Source organism: Macrobrachium nipponense, chromosome 19 (genome assembly GCF_015104395.2).
Source record: "Macrobrachium nipponense isolate FS-2020 chromosome 19, ASM1510439v2, whole genome shotgun sequence".
NCBI classification, from domain to species: Eukaryota; Metazoa; Arthropoda; class Malacostraca; order Decapoda; family Palaemonidae; genus Macrobrachium; species Macrobrachium nipponense.
Genome location: NC_061088.1, coordinates 3,154,987 through 3,174,670, shown reverse-complemented (window position 1 = coordinate 3,174,670; position 19,684 = coordinate 3,154,987). Strand labels below are relative to the sequence as shown.

At 36.0% G+C, this 19,684-nt stretch overlaps 1 protein-coding gene across 1 annotated transcript in view; it reads right to left on the bottom strand.

Moving 5' to 3' along the window:
• Positions 1-14,042, bottom strand: part of LOC135213721 (protein spinster-like) — a 74,691-nt gene extending 60,649 nt beyond the window's left edge. Inside the window, exon 1 of the mRNA XM_064247836.1 lies at positions 13,491-14,042. Within this exon, the coding sequence (XP_064103906.1) occupies positions 13,491-13,797 (307 nt within the window). The 5' untranslated portion in view covers positions 13,798-14,042. The remainder of the gene's footprint in view (positions 1-13,490) is intronic.
• Positions 14,043-19,684: the final 5,642 nt, after the last annotated feature.

Sequence of the window (19,684 nt, the reverse complement as noted above, 5' to 3'; positions counted from 1 at the left end):
ATTACACGCTGTACAGAAAACTCGTTTCGTCGGCGCGTTTTTTTTTATTTAGTTAGGCACTAATATATATTTATATTATTTTTCGCTGAGCGGGCTCACATAACCTTTTACCTGAAGTATTTCTTTCATTTTTCAGTGTGAGATGCTTTCCCTGAGGGGTCCCTTGTGATTGCATCATCTTACTTTTGTCTCAGAACAGCAGCTTACCTGATCTTAATAATATAATAATAATAATATACGTATACACTATATATATATTATATATATATATATATATATATATATATATATATATATATATATAATATGCCACTTCAATATCTCACTGGCTAACAGCGTCTTTAAATACGTGCGAGGTTCTGAATAATGATAGGAAGAGTGATCTAGCGTCGCTCCCCCCAAAAAAAGAAGACGAAAAAAAAAATCAATCTGGCGTAAAAGAAAAAAAAATTACCCAGGGTCAGTCGAATGTTTCAAGCCGGTTCCAATCAATCGATCAATTAATCAATGAGAGAGAGAGAGAGAGAGAGAGAGAGAGAGAGAGAGAGAGAGAGAGAGAGAGAGAGAGAGAGAGAGTTATTAAATCTTCAGATCGTACGTAGATCAAAGCTGCTTTAAACGGAAGATCAAGGACTATTGGAGGAGAGAGAGAGAGAGAGAGAGAGAGAGAGAGAGAGAGAGAGAGAGAGAGAGAGAGAGAGAAATAACTTTTACCACATGACAGATGCTGAGGCAAAGAAGGAAGCGTTAAAGAGAAATAAAAACAAAGGTAATAAAAGTAAAAATAAGAACAAATACAAGAAAAGTATATCTACACCGTATTTTCTCAAAAAAAAAAAAAAAAAAATAAAATACGATTGCAACCAAATATTTCAACATTACCAACGTGTTTCAATCATAAAAACATATACAAAAAATATATCGAAAAAAAACTTTCTTACGCATCTTAAAATATACTAAAAGAAAGTGAAATCTGCTATGGAATTTAAAAAAAAAAATCATAACATGAACAGGAAGAAAAAAAAACAAAAAAAAATGAGAGTCAGCCATATGTAGGCATAAATATGAGATAAAAAAGATAAAAAGAATAAAGATTAATGACAAGCCTAAATATGGGCGGAAAGACACTGTATATGTGAATATATATATCTATATATATATATATATATATATATATATAAGTCTATCACATTACCGTGATTCATATACATATATCGAACTACAAATGTCCTTTAATATCTAATTCGCTCTACCTCGGAATTAATATATTTTCATATATGCTTAACCGAGGGGAATTTATCAAGCGGTTAAGCATATAAGAAAATATATTAATTCCGAGGTAAAGCGAATTAGATATTAAAGGACATTTGTAGTTCGATATAAAATATATATATATATATATATATATATATATATATATATATAATAATATAATATATATTAAATAATGTTAGTAATTATGGATGCAGGTGCGCACATGTGACGTCCACTTAATTAAGGTTACCAACTTCATATATATATATATATATATATATATATAATATATATATATATATCTATATATATAATATATACACACAAGTGTGTACGCGCGTCTTATTAGCAGTGGTGTCAGTTACTATTAGAATTCTATTTTCAGAAGTGGTAACCTTAATTAGTGGACGCCCCATATGCAATCTGGCATCCATAATTGCTAAACATTATAATATCTATAATACATATATATATCATAGATAATATATTATATGATATATATATACATATATATATAATAACACATATATATATATAAGTTTAGCAATTATGGATGGCAGGATGCATATGGGGCGTCCACTAATTAAGGTTACCACTCCTGAAAATAAATTCTAATAATAACTGAGGCCACACATACATATGCTAGAAACACAGTAAGACTGCTAATAAGGTGCGCACAAACACACACACGCGTATATATATATTAATGATAATCAATATATATAATATATATATTATATTATATATAATTTTATTATATATTAATCAACATCGCCGTGATTCATAGGTATACATGCATTAAGCTACAAATGTCCTTTAATATTAACTTCGCTCTACCTCGGAATTAATACATATTTCACATACGTTATCCGATGGGGAATTTTATTTTAGTTGATAACAATTTCGTCCTCTCGTGGATTCGAACCAGCGCACAGAGGAGAAATCAGGACTTCAGAGACGTCTTTGCCGACTCGGCCAACAAGATTGGTACAAGTCGATACCGATCCCGACCTTACAAATCCCTGTCGAACTCGGGTATTTGTAATGAGAATCGATATCTTACAATTAAACCATATATTTTGACAGTAGTTCAGTCCTCATCACAGATGTATGCAATTATGATTGAAGTACAGATATAAATTAAATAATCACAAATCACAGCTTTTAGTGTTAATTGTGTTTACGGGAATTTCTCCCTTTTTTTATTTTATAAAACAATATTAGATTGCAGTAAGGTGAAGAGCACATTTTATGATATATATAATATATATATATATATATATATATATATATATATATATTATATATATATTATTATATATGATATATATATATATAATATATATACAATTATATATATTATATATATATAATGTATATATATATAATCTACGTATGCACGCAAAACCAAATACGAGGAATGAAAGTAAATTGAAGCTTTAATTCCTTTATGACATGTTCAGAAATGAACGCCATTTTGAAAGACCGACACGAAACCCCACGTGATTACCCGCCATTGGAGGAACCAAACCCTCCACGAACCCCAGTCCACATACTTAAGAGTAAAAAGAGGCCCACATTCTTAAGAAAGAAAAAATCTTTAAAAAAGAAACCACAAGTTAAAAGGTAAAAAAAAGCCACATGCTACTTAAAAACCCAACTTTCTTAAAAATTAAAAAACTTGCCCATACTTTAATAAACAGCCCAGATACTTGAAAAAAACCACATAGTACTAAAAAAGATAAATAAAAAAAAAGTACAAAACCAACCCCCTTCTTAAGAAAAGAAATACGACCTACTTTAAATAAACCAGCACATAACTAAAAAAAAAAAAAAAAAAAAAAAAAAAAAAATATATACAAAATCTCGTCCATGACATAACCCTCCCCAAAACCAAAAGTCAAAACCAAGCCACTTCCCTTGAAAGGGGTTTTCCGTGGGAACGATGCCCATCCCCTGGTACAACCCCCCCCCACCCCACCTCCCCCCCAACAAAATCACATGACTACGCATGACACTTCGCTAGTAAGGCAATGGAATTGACTTCAACATTTTCTCCCAAGGTCACTCTGCAAACTTCCATTCATTGGCTTTATCTAGGATTATCATCCAGTCACCTTCTAGTGTCGCTTGCACTAGAAGCTAGTCTTGCTAGATACAGTGGCATTTATTATACATATATGCCCAAAATTAAATTAGGTCTTGCCAGATATAGTAACATTTATTATACATATATGCCCAAAATTAAATCAAGTCTTGCTAGATACAGTGGCATTTATTATACGTTTATACCCAATTAATCTTTGCAGATATAGTGGGATAAGCTTGTCTTGCCAGATATATAGGCATTTATTATACGTGTATGGCAAAAAATTAGTCTTGTCAAATACAGTGCCATTTATTATACATAATATACGCCCAAAATAAAATTTTGCAGTGTTAATCAAAGATGACAATTCTGTCTATCTCTCTACATACTGCAACGCCTTTGCATATCAGTGTATTTTTTCTTGCGCGTGTAACACCGACAATCTATAGTACATTCACATCACCCGTTCATCTGATGTCTAGGCCTGTCCCTTACGACGCTCCTGATTGGCTATTGATAAGCCAATCACAGGGCTGAAAACTCTCAGTCTCTCTCGATAGTTCACATAAGTAGGATCTATCTTCCACCTCTCCTGAGTGTACGACTTTCAAAAGTATCCCTCAGGAGGGGGTGGAACATACATCCTGCCTATGTGAACTCGCAAGCGTGACTGAGAGTTTCCAGCCCTGTGATTAGCTTATCAACAGCCAATCAGGAGCGTCGTAAGGGGCTCGCCTAGGCATCAGATGCACGGGTGATCTGAATCTACTATAGCAGGTGTGTTAACGAAGACCAGCGTAAAAATATATAGGATGATGTTTTCTTCGTCCTGGCTATGGAAATGGTAGTACGTAACGTCCTGAAATCACGAGTGACTTAGCATACAGTCGTTTTGACAGTCTGGGTACATACCCTGCTGCTGTCGTGTTCAGGATGGTCATTTTGTACACGTGTGTGATAAGCAGCATTGAATTTCATACTTTCATTGGTAATCCACAAATGAATACGTAACTTTATTATTATTATTATTATTATTGGTGATGACATCTACACTGGTGTCAGTGTAAATATTAAAAATATACACAATATATATTTTGTATATATATATATATATATATATATATATATATATCGTATATTATATATATAATTTGTAATTATATAGTTTAAACTGACATCACTGTATTTCTGCACATTTTAGCAACTCATACTATTGTTATGATGTTATTATTGTTATTATTATTATTATTATTATTATTATTATTATTATTATAAAAATTACATTGAGACAACAAAACCACTGTGACTAATTTTCAATCTTAACCCCTAATATGAAAACCTGGGGGACTATTACGAAACATATAAATTATTCATACTATATATAATGACATCATCACAAAACCACCTCGCAAATTAAAGAAAGAAAGAAATCTAGGTCACTAAAGATAATGATATAAATACGAGTGTGAAATCTAAGCGGGCGTAACGTGGCATACAAAAAGTTCATTGATGCTAAAGACCATTAATGCTCATAACTGGGATGTTCTCACGTCCCTGTGAGACGTCACTGTCAAGTTTATTTAATTAAAAGTACGACTTTCGATCTAATAGGAATGCCAAGCAGTAACTAAGATCGGTGCAGTAATATCCCCTCGATAGATAATGCTACGGCTCAAAGTCCTTTAAATATACACAAGAGTATATTCAAAGGACCTTGTGTGTGGCGAATACCTGGATGGGTAACTCCCTTCCCCACTTACGGCTGTAGAATAGAATATAAAGTAAGATGGAAGATACATAATATGAAAGGAGGTGCAGTAAAATGAACGAAAGGGGTCGCAGCTAAGGGCCGTAGGGACGCTGCCAAGAACCCCTACGGTGCACAGAGCAAGGTGCCCTGGTGGTACTAACTCCCTACGGGAAACATGCGACTGTGAAACGCAGGCTACAGAGAAAATGAGTGAAAACAGACACGAATAAGCTACTTTATCCTGGATCTTAGAAAAACAAAAACAAAGGTAACTCTCTTTCCGACCCTGACACGCAGTACGTGAAGAAAATCAATGCAACCTGATACAAGGACCCACAAACACGCAGACCGAATTCTACGCTGACACTCCTATTCTTATCATCTCGCTAAGCAATTCTGGGTGTGAGGTGGATAGACCCATGCGTTCTCCCCACGTAGCATCGAGCTACCGTAGTCGACAAACCATCAGGTATAAACTTTAACAAATTCAGTGACTACTATGTCAACTGGGGCACTGTGGAATTGTTCTCGAAGTTTAAATGGTACCGCCTAAGGGGAATTATCCGATTAAAAATAAGTTTTATGTGAACAAATATTTTAAAAAATAAGCACCCTGGATCATATATAACTCACGCTTAGGCCTACGGCTGAGAGATTCAGGTTAGACCTACATGGTTACGCCTGAAGAAATTCGGGCTTAGACCTACATGAATAACTACGTCTGTGAAGGCTCAGGGCTTAGACCTACATGACTTACTATGTCTGTGAAGGCTCAGGGCTTAGACCTACATGGCTACGCCTAAAGAGAATCGGGCTTAGACCTGCCTGACCAACTACGTCTGTGAAGGCTTCAGGGCTTAGACCTACATAAGTACGCCTGAAGAGAGACAGGCTTAGACATATACTACGTAGTGCTGCTTCTGTAGAGACCTACGCCTAGCCCCACATTTATAAACATGAATGAACTCGGGCTAAACCAGAGCAGCTTCGTACGAATAAACTATTCAAAAAGCTGTGTTATCTCCACCTTAAATGGTCCACAACTTCCATATGCAGTGCCGGTATACATATTTAAAATAAACATCTTGTCCATATAAAGAAACCCCATCAAACAGAGGACAAGCTCCATTCAAACCTCTGAAGAGAGTCTATGACGACCTGAATGGACGCAGAATGAAACTATTAAAGTGGCACTGAATAGAATATACGAAGCTTTAGAATCAGTTTCTATTATGCACGACTTTGAAAAGATCCCTCCATGAAAACTCAGGCGGCAATTTTTTATTTTGTATATTTTTTTCATCGTTTATATTTTCGTCACCGACGCTCGGAGGACGAACTCGTGACATAACTTAGCCATGAATATTCACATTCTCCTGGAACTTGAATCAATTTGCCAGCGCACGAGAGAGAGAGAGAGAGAGAGAGAGAGAGAGAGAGAGAGAGAGAGGAGTGTGTTATCACATCTTCAGATCGTACAAAGATCAAAACTGCTTAAATCGGAAGATCAGTGATGGAATGTCAAGTACTTAACTTGACGATAGAGAGAGAGAGATTAAGAACAAGAGGAGAGAGAGAGAGAGAATTTTCCGGGCAAAGGGTTAGAATCATTACAAACATAAGATCAATTACTTGATGTATACTAGGCCTATACGATAAATGCATATCGGCAGCTTGATTTGCGTTATTTGGAGAGAGAGAGAGAGAGAGAGAGAGAGAGAGAGAGAGAGAGAGAGAGAGAGCAGAATTATTGGCGTGTTCTAGTTCATGACAAAACTCAAAGTAGGCCCGCATGAACACCGCAGGAGCACAAAACGACAAACAAACACGCCAGCATTGTGTATGTGTGTCGCTGCATTGTGCATGTCTCGGCTTTTCATTGGAAAACGACACCCGTGGTATTTCGTGAAATTGTTCCCACCAAAAGACGTTTACTTTCTCACAGGGGCGCGCCACCCTCATCTTCCTAGCAAGGCGCACCAAACCATTCACAAGGTGACCTTTCTTCAATTGTAATGACGTTTGCGTTGGGTGACCTATGCAAGGTTAAGGTTAACAATAGGTCAAGACCTATCATTATAATATACACACTCAGAGAGAGAGAGAGAGAGAGAGAGAGAGAGAGAGAGAGAGAGAGAGAGAGAGAGAGAGAGAGAGAGAGAGACTGACTTTCAGACAAGGGTTGAACGAAAAATTACAGACATAACATAAGACCAAGCACTTGAAGTATAGGCCTATACGGTGTATGTATTTAGGTAGCACCGTTTGAGAGAGAGAGGGAGGGAGAGAGAGAGAGATTTTTAACACTCTGGTGGGTTCCTGAACATTAAAAAGCGCATTTAGTTATTCTCGTGTAGTATTTACTTTCACAATCATTTTAATAGGCGTACGGTTCTCGCTCTGAAATATTAGTTTGCAAGATTATGGCATTCGGAAGTGTCCCACAAGACGGTACATTTTACTAATAGGACTAAAAAAAACTCAATACACTGTACCACTAAGATACTGGCTAAAATACTATAATCAACTTTATTCCACACAAATGTGCAGGGGGGGGGGATGTGGCCCTAAATTACATAAAAACGACAGAGCATCTGATTAGCATTCACTAGGCTAAGGTAACCCCAAAATTAAAAAAATATACTAATCAAAATGAAACGCATTATGCACAGAACAGTAATTCGGCAACCGTTGGCGGCCAAACCGGCACTTGCCTGATGACAGTGAGCCTACCACAGATCAAACGAACGAACTCACGCACACGGCAGAAGGTTCGTTGCACTCTCCCTCCCCAGAGAGAGAGAGAGAGAGGAGAGAGAGAGAGAGAGAGAGAGAGATATTCAGGACAACGGGTGAGAATGATAATGAGACATACGACCAAGCGATTGAATGATAGGCCTATAGGGTATAAACATTTAGGCAACATGGTTTGAATAAATTGGGCGCAGAGAGAGAGAGAGAGAGAGAGAGAGAGAGAGAGAGAGAGAGAGAGAGAGAGAGAGAGAGAGAGAAACTGAAAATTAGGTCCATCGATTGCTTATAAACACAAGACGTCGTTGACGTTGACCCCTTACCGACAAGTGTAAGCAAATGTCCCCAAACACGATATGAAGGCATCGACGTTTTTAGCTATCTACAGAAAAAAAAAAAAAAAAAAAAAAAAAAAAAAAAAAAAAAAAAAAAAAAAAAAAAAAAAAAAACAATGATAGTGCCAAAAATTTAGGCATACATCGAGAGACGGATGCACCACCATAAATAACAATGAAACGTAAGCATTCACATTCATAAGATAACGAATTTAGGAAGTAATTTCTTAATATGAGCTGGCAACTTCAACTTACTAAACTTAGGGCTTGCAACTTTGCCAGAGACTGATATGGCAGTCAGAATTCCAATTATATTGATTTATAAAAAAATAAAAAATAATAAGATCGAGCCTCCTGGATGCAACAGACAATGGGTCAAAATAGATTCCTAAAGTTAACAGTGCATAGAAAGTTCTAAGGGTCAAACATGAAAAGCAAATTCCAGTTTGAATCAATCAGCTTTCCAGTAAATGTATTTGGCCACTGAGAGCTGAAACAGATCTAATTCTTAGCCCTTAAAAATAAATAAAAATATAAAAAGAATTTGACATTCATTACCTCTGCTGATGTCAAATTGGAAAAGCTTTGTTTATCCCAGGAACAAGAAAGCAGTGAAAACATAAATAAATAAATAATAAAAATCGGCCTCCTAATTTGACGAAAAAAAAACTACATTGTATCAGACACATGATCGATAATTAAACGTCCTTTGAGATTAGTGCAGACAAGGAGCTGGATACACATAAGTGAAACAGGGAAGCTTGTAAACAAGGAGAGAGAGAGAGAGAGAGAGAGAGAGAGAGAAGAGAGAGAGGCTCATAAAACGCGCACACGCCGCCACCAACCGTTACGGAGGATACGCCAAGTTCCGGTTACGTCAAAATTGAAACTAATGACGGTGCTATTAGACTTAACAAACAAAAACCAACCTTGGAGATTTAATTTTTGTTTCAAGTTGGCGTAGCTGAAACGATGGTTAAACATGGGCTTAGAATAAAATGCAACAGTAAGATATTATACAATAATAAAACCATGATTGCGAATTACTAGGCCTAGCAACCGGTTCTTTCCATATCCAAAAGAACTTCGTAAACCTCTTACATTCTAACCTAAAGACAAGACTCGTTACAACATAATCTTCACATAATATCCGGCATTACATACCCGATTACAGAGAGAGAGAGAGAGAGAGAGAGAGAGAGAGAGAGAGAGAGAGAGAGAGAGAGAGAGAGAGACCTGCCCTCCTCACACACCCTGCAGTACTGTCTTGACGGGGCTATCAAGTCTAGTCGTCTGTCTGTCTGGAACTCAAACTTATCGATGTTTTTGCAGTCACACCTAAAGAGGGCGCGTACACTAACCAATGCCAGAGAGGATGATACGTCAACGAGATTGAGTCTAGTATATAGGTGACCAAGCAATGCTGCGAGATATCTCTCTCTCTCTTTATATATATATTAATATATATATATATATATATATATATATATATATATATATATATATATATATTGTATATACCTATTTAATATTACAGTAAATATGTGAAATCCACATGACCAATTCGCTTAGCTTAAGAACATTTTATCTCCAGGGCTAGTACTATTTATATGCCGTGTTTAGAACTACTTGGGGGTCAAACGAATTTCGTTGTGTTAAGTACTAACCTCTGGGGGAGGGAGGGGGGTCAAATGCCCATAAGTACCTTTGATCGCCCAGGGGCTAGTACTAAACACAACGAAACCGTGTAGATTAAACATTTGTTTCCTAGTGTTTAGTATGCTCGTGGACCACATGTTCCTGAGCGAATCTGTCATTTCACATACTCCCTAGTAATTTTCTTGAAATCCCTAAGTTCACATATTTATTGTAACTTATATCACATTTTTTTTTTATCATACTGTGACTAGTCACACTCACATGTGACCGTGACTCAACGGATTAGCGATAATTTAAGAGTACATTCTGTCGCACATCTTCTATTCTTGTATTAGTATAGAACTCTTAGTTCTGAAAGGAAATAAATGAATAAGCTAATAAATTAATAAATAAACAACCTATCGACTACAGTATGTATACAAACTTATATAGTATACATAGACTATATATATGTATGAACTTTTATCACATCGCCGTGATTCATCTATACATGCATCAAGCTATTACAAATGTCCCTCGATATCTAATTTGCTTTACCGCAGGATTAATCTATTTTCATATATGTTAACCAAAAGGGATTGTTTTAGTTGATAATAATTTCGTCCTCTCGTGGATTCGAACCAGCGCACAGAGGAGAAACCAGGACTTCAATGATGACGTCTTTACCGACTAGGCCAACAATATATACTATATATACATATAAACACACACACACATATATATATAAATATATTATATATATATATATATATAGATTATAAATATTATTATTTATATGTTAAATAATACATTATATATATGACATATATATATCTATATATTATATTTATATATGACTATATATATATACACACACAAAAACAGTACACGTGTAACTGTCTCGCCTTCTACATACAAATATCCGCACTGACGACCTGAAGGACAACTGAACCTAGATCACCCCAAATCATAAGACACCGCGACGAGTGCAATAGACACATGTACTTCATGAGACGAGAAAACAAATCGAGTGCAATGTACTGTTTATCAGTCTTATGTGAGTCATGTATTCTAATAATAAACATCATAATGGTGAAGCCCACAACGGTGAAACTGTAAACGTTATATATAGAATATATATCCAATGTGGATTTCTTCGGCATTTCAGTGACTAGTGCTATTATGAGATTTTGAATAATAATAATTTCTTAACTCATTTCATATTCTCCACGAATGTTAATCTTCTGCACGTACCGATGAAGATCTCAGTATACATTTAATATATAGTAAACATAGAGAGAGAGAGAGAGAGTTTCCTGGCAGATTGCTTATTTTACTCTGTTCAGTAAATATATAAACAAGCATATATTATATATATATATATATATATATATATATAGTATATATATATATATCATCAATATAAGTATATACATATAAAATGTGTATATAATATACTATATATATATATATATATATATATATATATTATACGAGTAAAAACTAAAGGCTAAATCTGCAGAATCCCAACATCTCGAGTAATCAATGGTTGCACGGAATTTTAAATTTTAGCATCTTAAAAAATAACTAATAATTCGCTCTATCAGAGCTTGATTGAGAGTTACAGATCTAAACAGTTTTTTTTTTTTCTTATCTGTTTCAGTTCTCAATCCTACACCGGGAAATGAATAGTATCCAAAGCCAGAATCTGACTATTACTTAACGTACGAATAATCCTCTCACATACTTAGCTGGTTTGTTTGTTTGTATGGTGCTTTTACGTTGCATGGAACCAGTGGTTATTCAGCAACGGGACCAACGGCTTTACGTGACTTCCGAACCATGTCGAGAGTGAACTTCTATCACCAGAAATACACATCTCTCACTCCTCAATGGAATGGGCGAGAATCGAACCCGCGACCACCGAGGTGGGACGCTAATACCATACCAACCACGCCGCTGAGGTGCTTTACTTAGCTGGTCTACAAGGCACAATCGCATTAATATCACATCCTCGACAGAATAAGGCTTCATGAAATGACTCAATAGCTTAAGTTTTTCTCTTCAAATTCAGATCTGGCTGGTGGCATCACTTCAACCCCTCCCCCCTAGAAGAGTCTGGCTGACATAATTCATTTATTTATTTAATAAAATGAACGACAATCAACTTTTGGGTGATATTAAGCATCGTTTCACCTTTAGATAAAATGAGAGAGAGAGAGCGCGCATACGGCAGATGGGGTGATCAGGTACACAGGTGCCAAATCACCTTTTCTCAGTGTGGGGTAAATTCTTAACAGCACAGCTATACTTCAAAACAGTGCTTCAATCTTCAACCCTGAGAAGAATGATCTTACAAAATTCTCCTATTTGAAAGATAAAATAGTCCACAATACGAATAAACGATCATGAATATAAAATTCTTCGAAATAGTCCGCAGGTGGCAACATCTGTTCAAACCTTCCACCGGTGCGATGCGACAGGAGGAAAAAAATAAAAAATAAAAATCCCCATTCAACACCGCTGCTCAAAAACGGGTCGGTTAACCGGTTAACACACATACATACGGAACGTTACGATAACGCCTCTTTGGCAAACGTTACTAGAATAGATTGCGAGTGGAAAACTTCTCCCAACTGTCCAACACTAAAACTTGGACAACAAAATGGGAATATTAGCCATAAAAGTACCGTCACATTACATTCTAGGAAACATTTACCTTCGATATGATCAGTATTAACGATCGTAATTTCTTAAGAAACAAGGTAGACCTACGTTACATATACGATACCGTATCCTGGCCTTAAATATATTAAACCAGCCACTGGCCCCCTCCGAAATATAACCAAACGGCTAAACAATAAACATTTGTGAAAAGAATTATATAAAGTATACTATTACAGGGTCAAATGTATAATAAGGATTGGTCTTGAATAACGACCAAAGTATTGATGGGGTTTTTTGGCAGCACATCACAAAATAGGTAACCGAAATCCTGCGATTAACATATTTAATAAACCAGCGCATAATTGGTGGTTTATTTATTTCATGTTCAAATAACCTTTTAATTCATCATAACGTTACATATAGCTACATGTCAATCTAACCATTTCCTACACCCATTTACGCCAGATACAATGTCTAGCCCATTTCAGGATATAAAAACTTTAATTAATTAGCTTCTTTATCCAATCAAATGAATTAAACCTTAGCCTGACACGAGCGCAGTAAAATAAAATATACTAGGGCTACCTGGGTTTAAAGTAAGACAGTCATTTCAGCTACATGTTTAAAGGGCCTACTTAATTTAAAATATAGCAAAGCAGGCGATTTTTCAAGGCCTGTTTCAATTACGGATGTGACTGGGGGGGAAATTAAGAAAATTTACCTCCCCACCCCCGCCCCCTTAGACTTGGCGACTGGTTAACCCACCGTGCCAAGGTTAGTTTCAACCATCTGGCAAAACAAGTGGGAAATAGGCTACTACTAAAGTTTAATGACCTGAAAGTCTCGTAAACACTTTCACCTGATCTAGAATACGTCTGTTTCCCTCATAGAATTAACCCTGGAACAAGTCTAGGCACTGCTGCCTGATCTAGCCTAAGTCTTCCTTCAAACTTCAGTTTAGTTCGCGAGTGGTTAAACTATCATTTCAAAAGGGGGGTAAACTCACCTGCAACAGTGAACCTGTCCATGTAATTGATGAGGTTGACATAGCACAAAATCGCCACAGTGCAAATCTGGCTCTTGGTGGCCTTCGTTCGGGGCCCTTCCTCCTCCTCGTCGGCTCCCGAAGTGGCAGCAGAGGGCCTGGGGCTCCTCTGCAGTTGCTGGGGCACCACCACCACCACGCCGTCGGAAACGCCCTCCTCCTGATGCCGTATGAGTTCCTCGTGGGACAAATTACTCCGAAGTCCATCCATTTCGTCTATGTTTTGTAGCTTGACGGAGTCACGTTTCTGGATGTTGTACGGAGGCATTCGAAAGGAGGGAGGTTGTGGGGAGGGGGGGAGGTTGAGCTATGGGGTCTTTTGTAGGACAGGGGAAGACAGAGAGAGGACGGCACGAAAGTCGCAGCGAAAGCACTGGGAAAGAACGAAGAGCTTTCAGTCACTCGAAGGGACGAGAGGCCGCGAAACCACTCGCGAGGAGAGTAAGAAGTTGACTGCCATTATTCCCGTCTACTCCATCAGCTGACAACTCCAACACACACACGTAAAGCCGAGCGATGTTGATGTTACTATGCGCAGCTTCGGGTACAACACTACCTCAACACGCCTTTCGATGCCGTCGAATAAAATGACATTTAGTACGACACCAAGAAAATATGCATTTATTAAGACAAAACAAACACTTTTCACCCGAAATAGTTAATTGTACACAAATGTATATTGTTTATCACATCACTAAAACTATTTACCATTACATAATGGAGTTCAAATGGAAATATTTGATGAATTTGCATGAATACAATACGATACATTCTGAAACAATATGACTCCAAACGGAATATTCTTTAATTTTTCTCGAATCTCGTTGAAAATAACCCATTGTATTATATTTTTCTTACATAAAAAGTCTATTAATAATTGAAATTATACATTTATATGGATCTGGGCTAATTACACAATTGCAAAAGGTCAATGGTTACTCTTAATCAAAAGAGAAATCCACGAACTGATTAGAAAATTATCTGAGCTTGGGTATTCTTTCACACTCAATAGCTAGAATGGTGCCTGCACACCAAAAGTTTACACCATGATTAAAAAAGACAAAGCAGCCGATTGCCTTCAGAAATGAACTATAGTAAAGAATACAATAGATCACCCGTGTGTAAAACTTCCCGAAATTCGCAAAAGGAATTTCATTCTTAGAAATGCTTTCAAATGTCTGAATACAATCTGGCTGTACTTGAGACGGAACAAAATAGATTAGATATTTTTGTTATATTGTAAAGCCTATGATTACATTCCAAGACCGAAAGCGCTACTCTCCCAGGCGACAGTAGTTCTCATGGCTAAATATAACAATAATAGTAGCCTAATATAAAGTAAAAAGCGTATGATTAATTGCGAAATACTGGTCACTGATTCATGTCAGTAACTTTAAAATAAGGAAGGCATTCCTTGAAGTGTAACATATAATAATAATTTTTAAAATGCACTTAGCTATATGGAACTTGCAAAATTACGGTTTGTTTGTTTGTATGGTGTTTTTACGTTGCATGAAACCAGTTGTTATTCAGCAACGGGTCGCAAAATTATGGACATTATCGTCATTAACCAAAATATGAGGATATGAAGAAACTCACATGGACCAGAACACGTTGTTAACTTTTTAAGTTACACGCTACAGAAAAGAATGCTCATTTGTGACAGTGACAAAAAGAGTCAGTATAGTAGTCGTGTATGTAAAAAAAAATAAATGAACTAAACATATACAGCTTATTGATAATGTATGCTAATTCCAGTTCACTGGAGTTTAATGATAAATTTGGTAGTTTAGAACAAGAAGAGTCTGCTGCTATCGAGTTTTTGTGCGAGTGTGAGAATTACCTCCCGGTCATAATTATGGCGGTACATGTACACTTTTTATGCACCTATGACTTATATGTTATTTTTTCATCTCTTACCATCTCACTGAGCTATTCGCTAGATATCCGGTGTTTAATTTAATGAATGGCACTCTAGACTTCGAGGAAACGTTCCGGCGCTCAAGTTGTTTTCGTTTTCTTCTTCTCTCTGACTATGATTCGAACCCGAGGACTTCCAAGAGGAGACAGAAAACGGGTGATCACATTAGTCTTCTTATCAGCAGTAACTATAATCTCTTCTATTTTTGAACGGCCATATAGGAAAAGCTTGATTTTGCCTAAACGGTCAAGTCCGGAAATGTTTAGCCTGTTCAGTTCAGTTACTGGTCAAATAAATCTAAAAAGGGGAACCAGCTGGGAAGAAAAAGAAGACAGAAATGTAGGTGTCAGTTTGGAATAAAATAATTATTCTGCTTACCTGTCAACCGACTTCCTGCTCTTTCTAGTGAAACCTGATATGGATGGAATGGCAGAGAGGGAGCTCGTGAGTGAACTGTCCATTTGCTATGAGGTTTTGCACAGAATTCTATAACACCCATATTTATGTCCATCCTTGGCGAGTGTTCAGTGATTCTTTAGGCTACTTGATTTTTCTGCAAGTCAAGCGCTGGGGCACTTACGGCCATTTGACGCTCAAGACGGGGAAGAGAAGAGCTCGAGCAAAAGAGAAAAGATCCAGAGAATCTAAGAAATGAAGCACAAGGATTCAAAGTTGTTCGACATTATTGCTCAATTAAGGAAGCAGGAATGGAAGCAAAGTAAAAGTCTAAAAAGTGAGGCGCCAAAGGGGGGGGGGTGTGCAAGACTCCTTTGGTAATCCTTACAGTGCGCCACGTGAGGTGCACTGGTATCAGAACTATCAGAAGGGTGTATCAGGAGGAAAACCTCAAAGCCGTTGCACTATGAAACAATTGTTAGGAGAGGTTTGGATAGCAAGATGTAGGAAAGAATATGAAAAGAGGTACAGTAAATGGAATGAAAGGGGTTGCAGCTGCAGGGGGGAGGGGGGGTGTGCAAAGGGAAGCTGCAAAGAACCTTAAGTAATGCCTACAGTGTACCGCAAGGTACAATGACGGCACTAATTCCCTACCAGAGAGAGAGAGAGAGAGAGAGGCCTAAACCAGCTGGCATACGACTGTAAGCTGTATCATTGAAAATATTCTGGTTCAACCTTGAATGGGAAACCTGGATTTCAGAATTTAGGCCAGGCACTGGGACCTAAGGGGTCTTTCAGCACTAAAAGGGGAAACTGACATAGCAAGGTGGTAGGAAAGATGTAACAGGAAATTTTCAGTTGCACTGTGGAACAAATGCTCGGAGATGGCTGAAAGTCACATGGAATTAAGAGAATATTTTAATTTTTACTAATATTTTTATTATTTTAATAAATTTATTTTGTTTATTTTCATTTTTATTTCTTATTTTCTATTTTCACTATCATTATTAAATCATTTTACTTTCATGTTTTTATTTTTATTATAATTATATATCTATTTTTTCCCCTTTTTATTTTTGATCCTACTTTATTATACCTATTTCTTTCCTTTTATATTATTTATCATACTTCATCGTTGATGTTTACTTTTTTACTTATTTTTATTCTTTTCATATCTTATTTTTATTTTCGTGTTATTATTTTACTTTTATTTTTTATATTTATACTATTTCTATTCTTATTTTCATTTACCTACTTTCATATTTATCTTAATTTCCATTTTTAAAATTTTCATTATCATTAATTCATTATTGTTATTTTAATTATTTTCATTTTTATCATTTTTTTTACTATCATTCTAATTTTCTATTTTCTTTGTTTTTATTTCTATTCTTTTATTCTAATCTTATTTTTAATATTATTATTATTTTTATATTTATATTTCCATTATATCATTTTATCCTTTCCATTTTATTTTAGGGGCCCTGAGAATACACTCGAGCACTAATGCCCAAGGTGCACCACATGAGGTGCACTGCCGGCACTACTATGCCGCTACATATGGATTTCCCAGATATGTACTCTGTTGATTCTGGTGTACAGAATATGAGAGCACATTTAATCTTCCTTACATACTTGTACAGGTTGTTGAGTTGAACATAGGATTTAGGCCAAAGGGCAAGCAAGCACTGGGACCTATGGGGTCACGTTCAACGTTGAAAAGGAAATCGAGAGTAATAGGTTTGAAAGGTGTACAGAAGAAAAACTTTGCAGTTGCACTATGAAACAATTTATAGGAGTGGGTAGACAGTATGGTGGAAGAAAGAGAATATGAATGTAGGTAGTGTAAATGGAATGAAAGAGGTTACAGCTTGGGGAGCAAACTAATACTTAAAAAAAAAAAAAAAAAAACAACAAGGCAATGATAGTATTAACCGCCTATGGGGATACACAAAGTATGAAAGAGAAAGATAATACCATGCAGAACTAGACTGTACAGTAAAACTCTCGATGGTGATCAATTTCTATTCTCACCATTTCAAAGATTTCAGTTTTAGGAAAATTACTTTAATTTTCAAAGATCCCAACAAAATGGCAAATTTACCACAATCTATTCACCTAAATTCAGAAAAAAAACTTAACTTTTAGTTTAAGGCAAATGAAGAGATACTTGATGTTTCATTTTCATTATTCTGTAATGATATCTACATATTATGTAAACATACAAAGCTATATACTGTAGTTGAAATATCACGCATGATCTGAAAAAATGCACGGGTGGCTGGATTAGAAATCAGTGTGTTTAATCAAAGAAAGATTTAATTTTTTGGACCAACTCATCTACCAGACAACTCCATGACAATTGCCATAAACGCTACATTTTATCTAATGCAGAAGGCAGTCATATTTTACAGATGATATTAAACAGACTACGTTACCACAGAACACCTGGCATTCAATGCACACGCTCATTACATGAACAAACCAACAAGCATTTGATGTAGAGAGTTACCACAGTATACTATCTGCATTTTTTACACTACCTTATCACATACAAAATGGCATTTGATGTTGCGTTACGACACTTCATCTGCATTTTTTGTATTATCACATAACAAACTGGCATTTGATGCACTATATATGCAATTTTTGCACTACCATATCACATACCAACTGGCATTTGATGTTGAGTTACCACACTGTACCTGAATTTTGTATACTATCACATACCCAATGGCCGTTTAGCACTACCTCATCACATACCAACTGGCATTTGATGTTGAGTTACCACACTACATCTACATTTTTTGTATTAACACATAACAACTGGCATTTGATGCAGTATACTTTATGCAATTTTTGCACAACATTATCACATATCAACTGGCATTTGTTGTACAGTTACAACAAAATATCTTATCACATACTCTACCACCAACTGGCATTTGATGCCAAAGGCTAAAATAGCACTTCAGTATTTTAAAGCATCACATTACTCATACTCACACACTATGAAGGGTCTCGACTGCCATTAATCAGAACAAAATTATACATTAACTTCAAAGAATCCTGACATCCAACAATTATCAAAATATATTTTTGGACATGTTTAACTTGTAAAGTAAAAGTAGTTTCCACAGCAGTCTGGGGAACAATGAAAACTGTTCAGCTGGGAACAAAATCTATTAAATTGGGAATTTATCTGGAAATAATAAAACTACATCCTGAATTGCACTTTGAAATTTGAAGAAAAATTATGATATTGTAAGATACCAACACATTCCCAACACCTGTTTATCAATGCTTACACAGAGCTATCTCTAGCGAGTTTCAATTCCAGACTACAGTGCACTATGGATTAATATAATAACTGTAGTATACTTTGTAACATACTACTGTATATACACAAGAATATATTGAAAAAACTAAAAAATTAACATTGCAGATATACATAATACAAAACTACATCATGCAGAATATACAGCAGCTGCTTTTCCCTCTCTTCACAAATGAATATACTTTTAGACAGCTAAGTTTCTACAAAATAAATATATGACTTAGAATAAATATAGATATAGAACGTCAGCAGACCTTGAAAAGCAAGAACTGAGTTAGCTGTTTGCCACAGAAAAAGCCGTTCTTCAGCAAACATTAATCTGACCTACGGCAAGAGGAAAGACATCCGCCACATCCCAAGGAATCTGAGTAATATATATGATAAAATCAACATAAAAAAAACAAGAAGTTTTAGGATGCAAGTGGATGCTTGACAAGCAAAATCAGTTGTCCTTTTTTTTACTGAGAGGAAGGAGAGAAGGAAGAAGAGGAAAAAGAACGA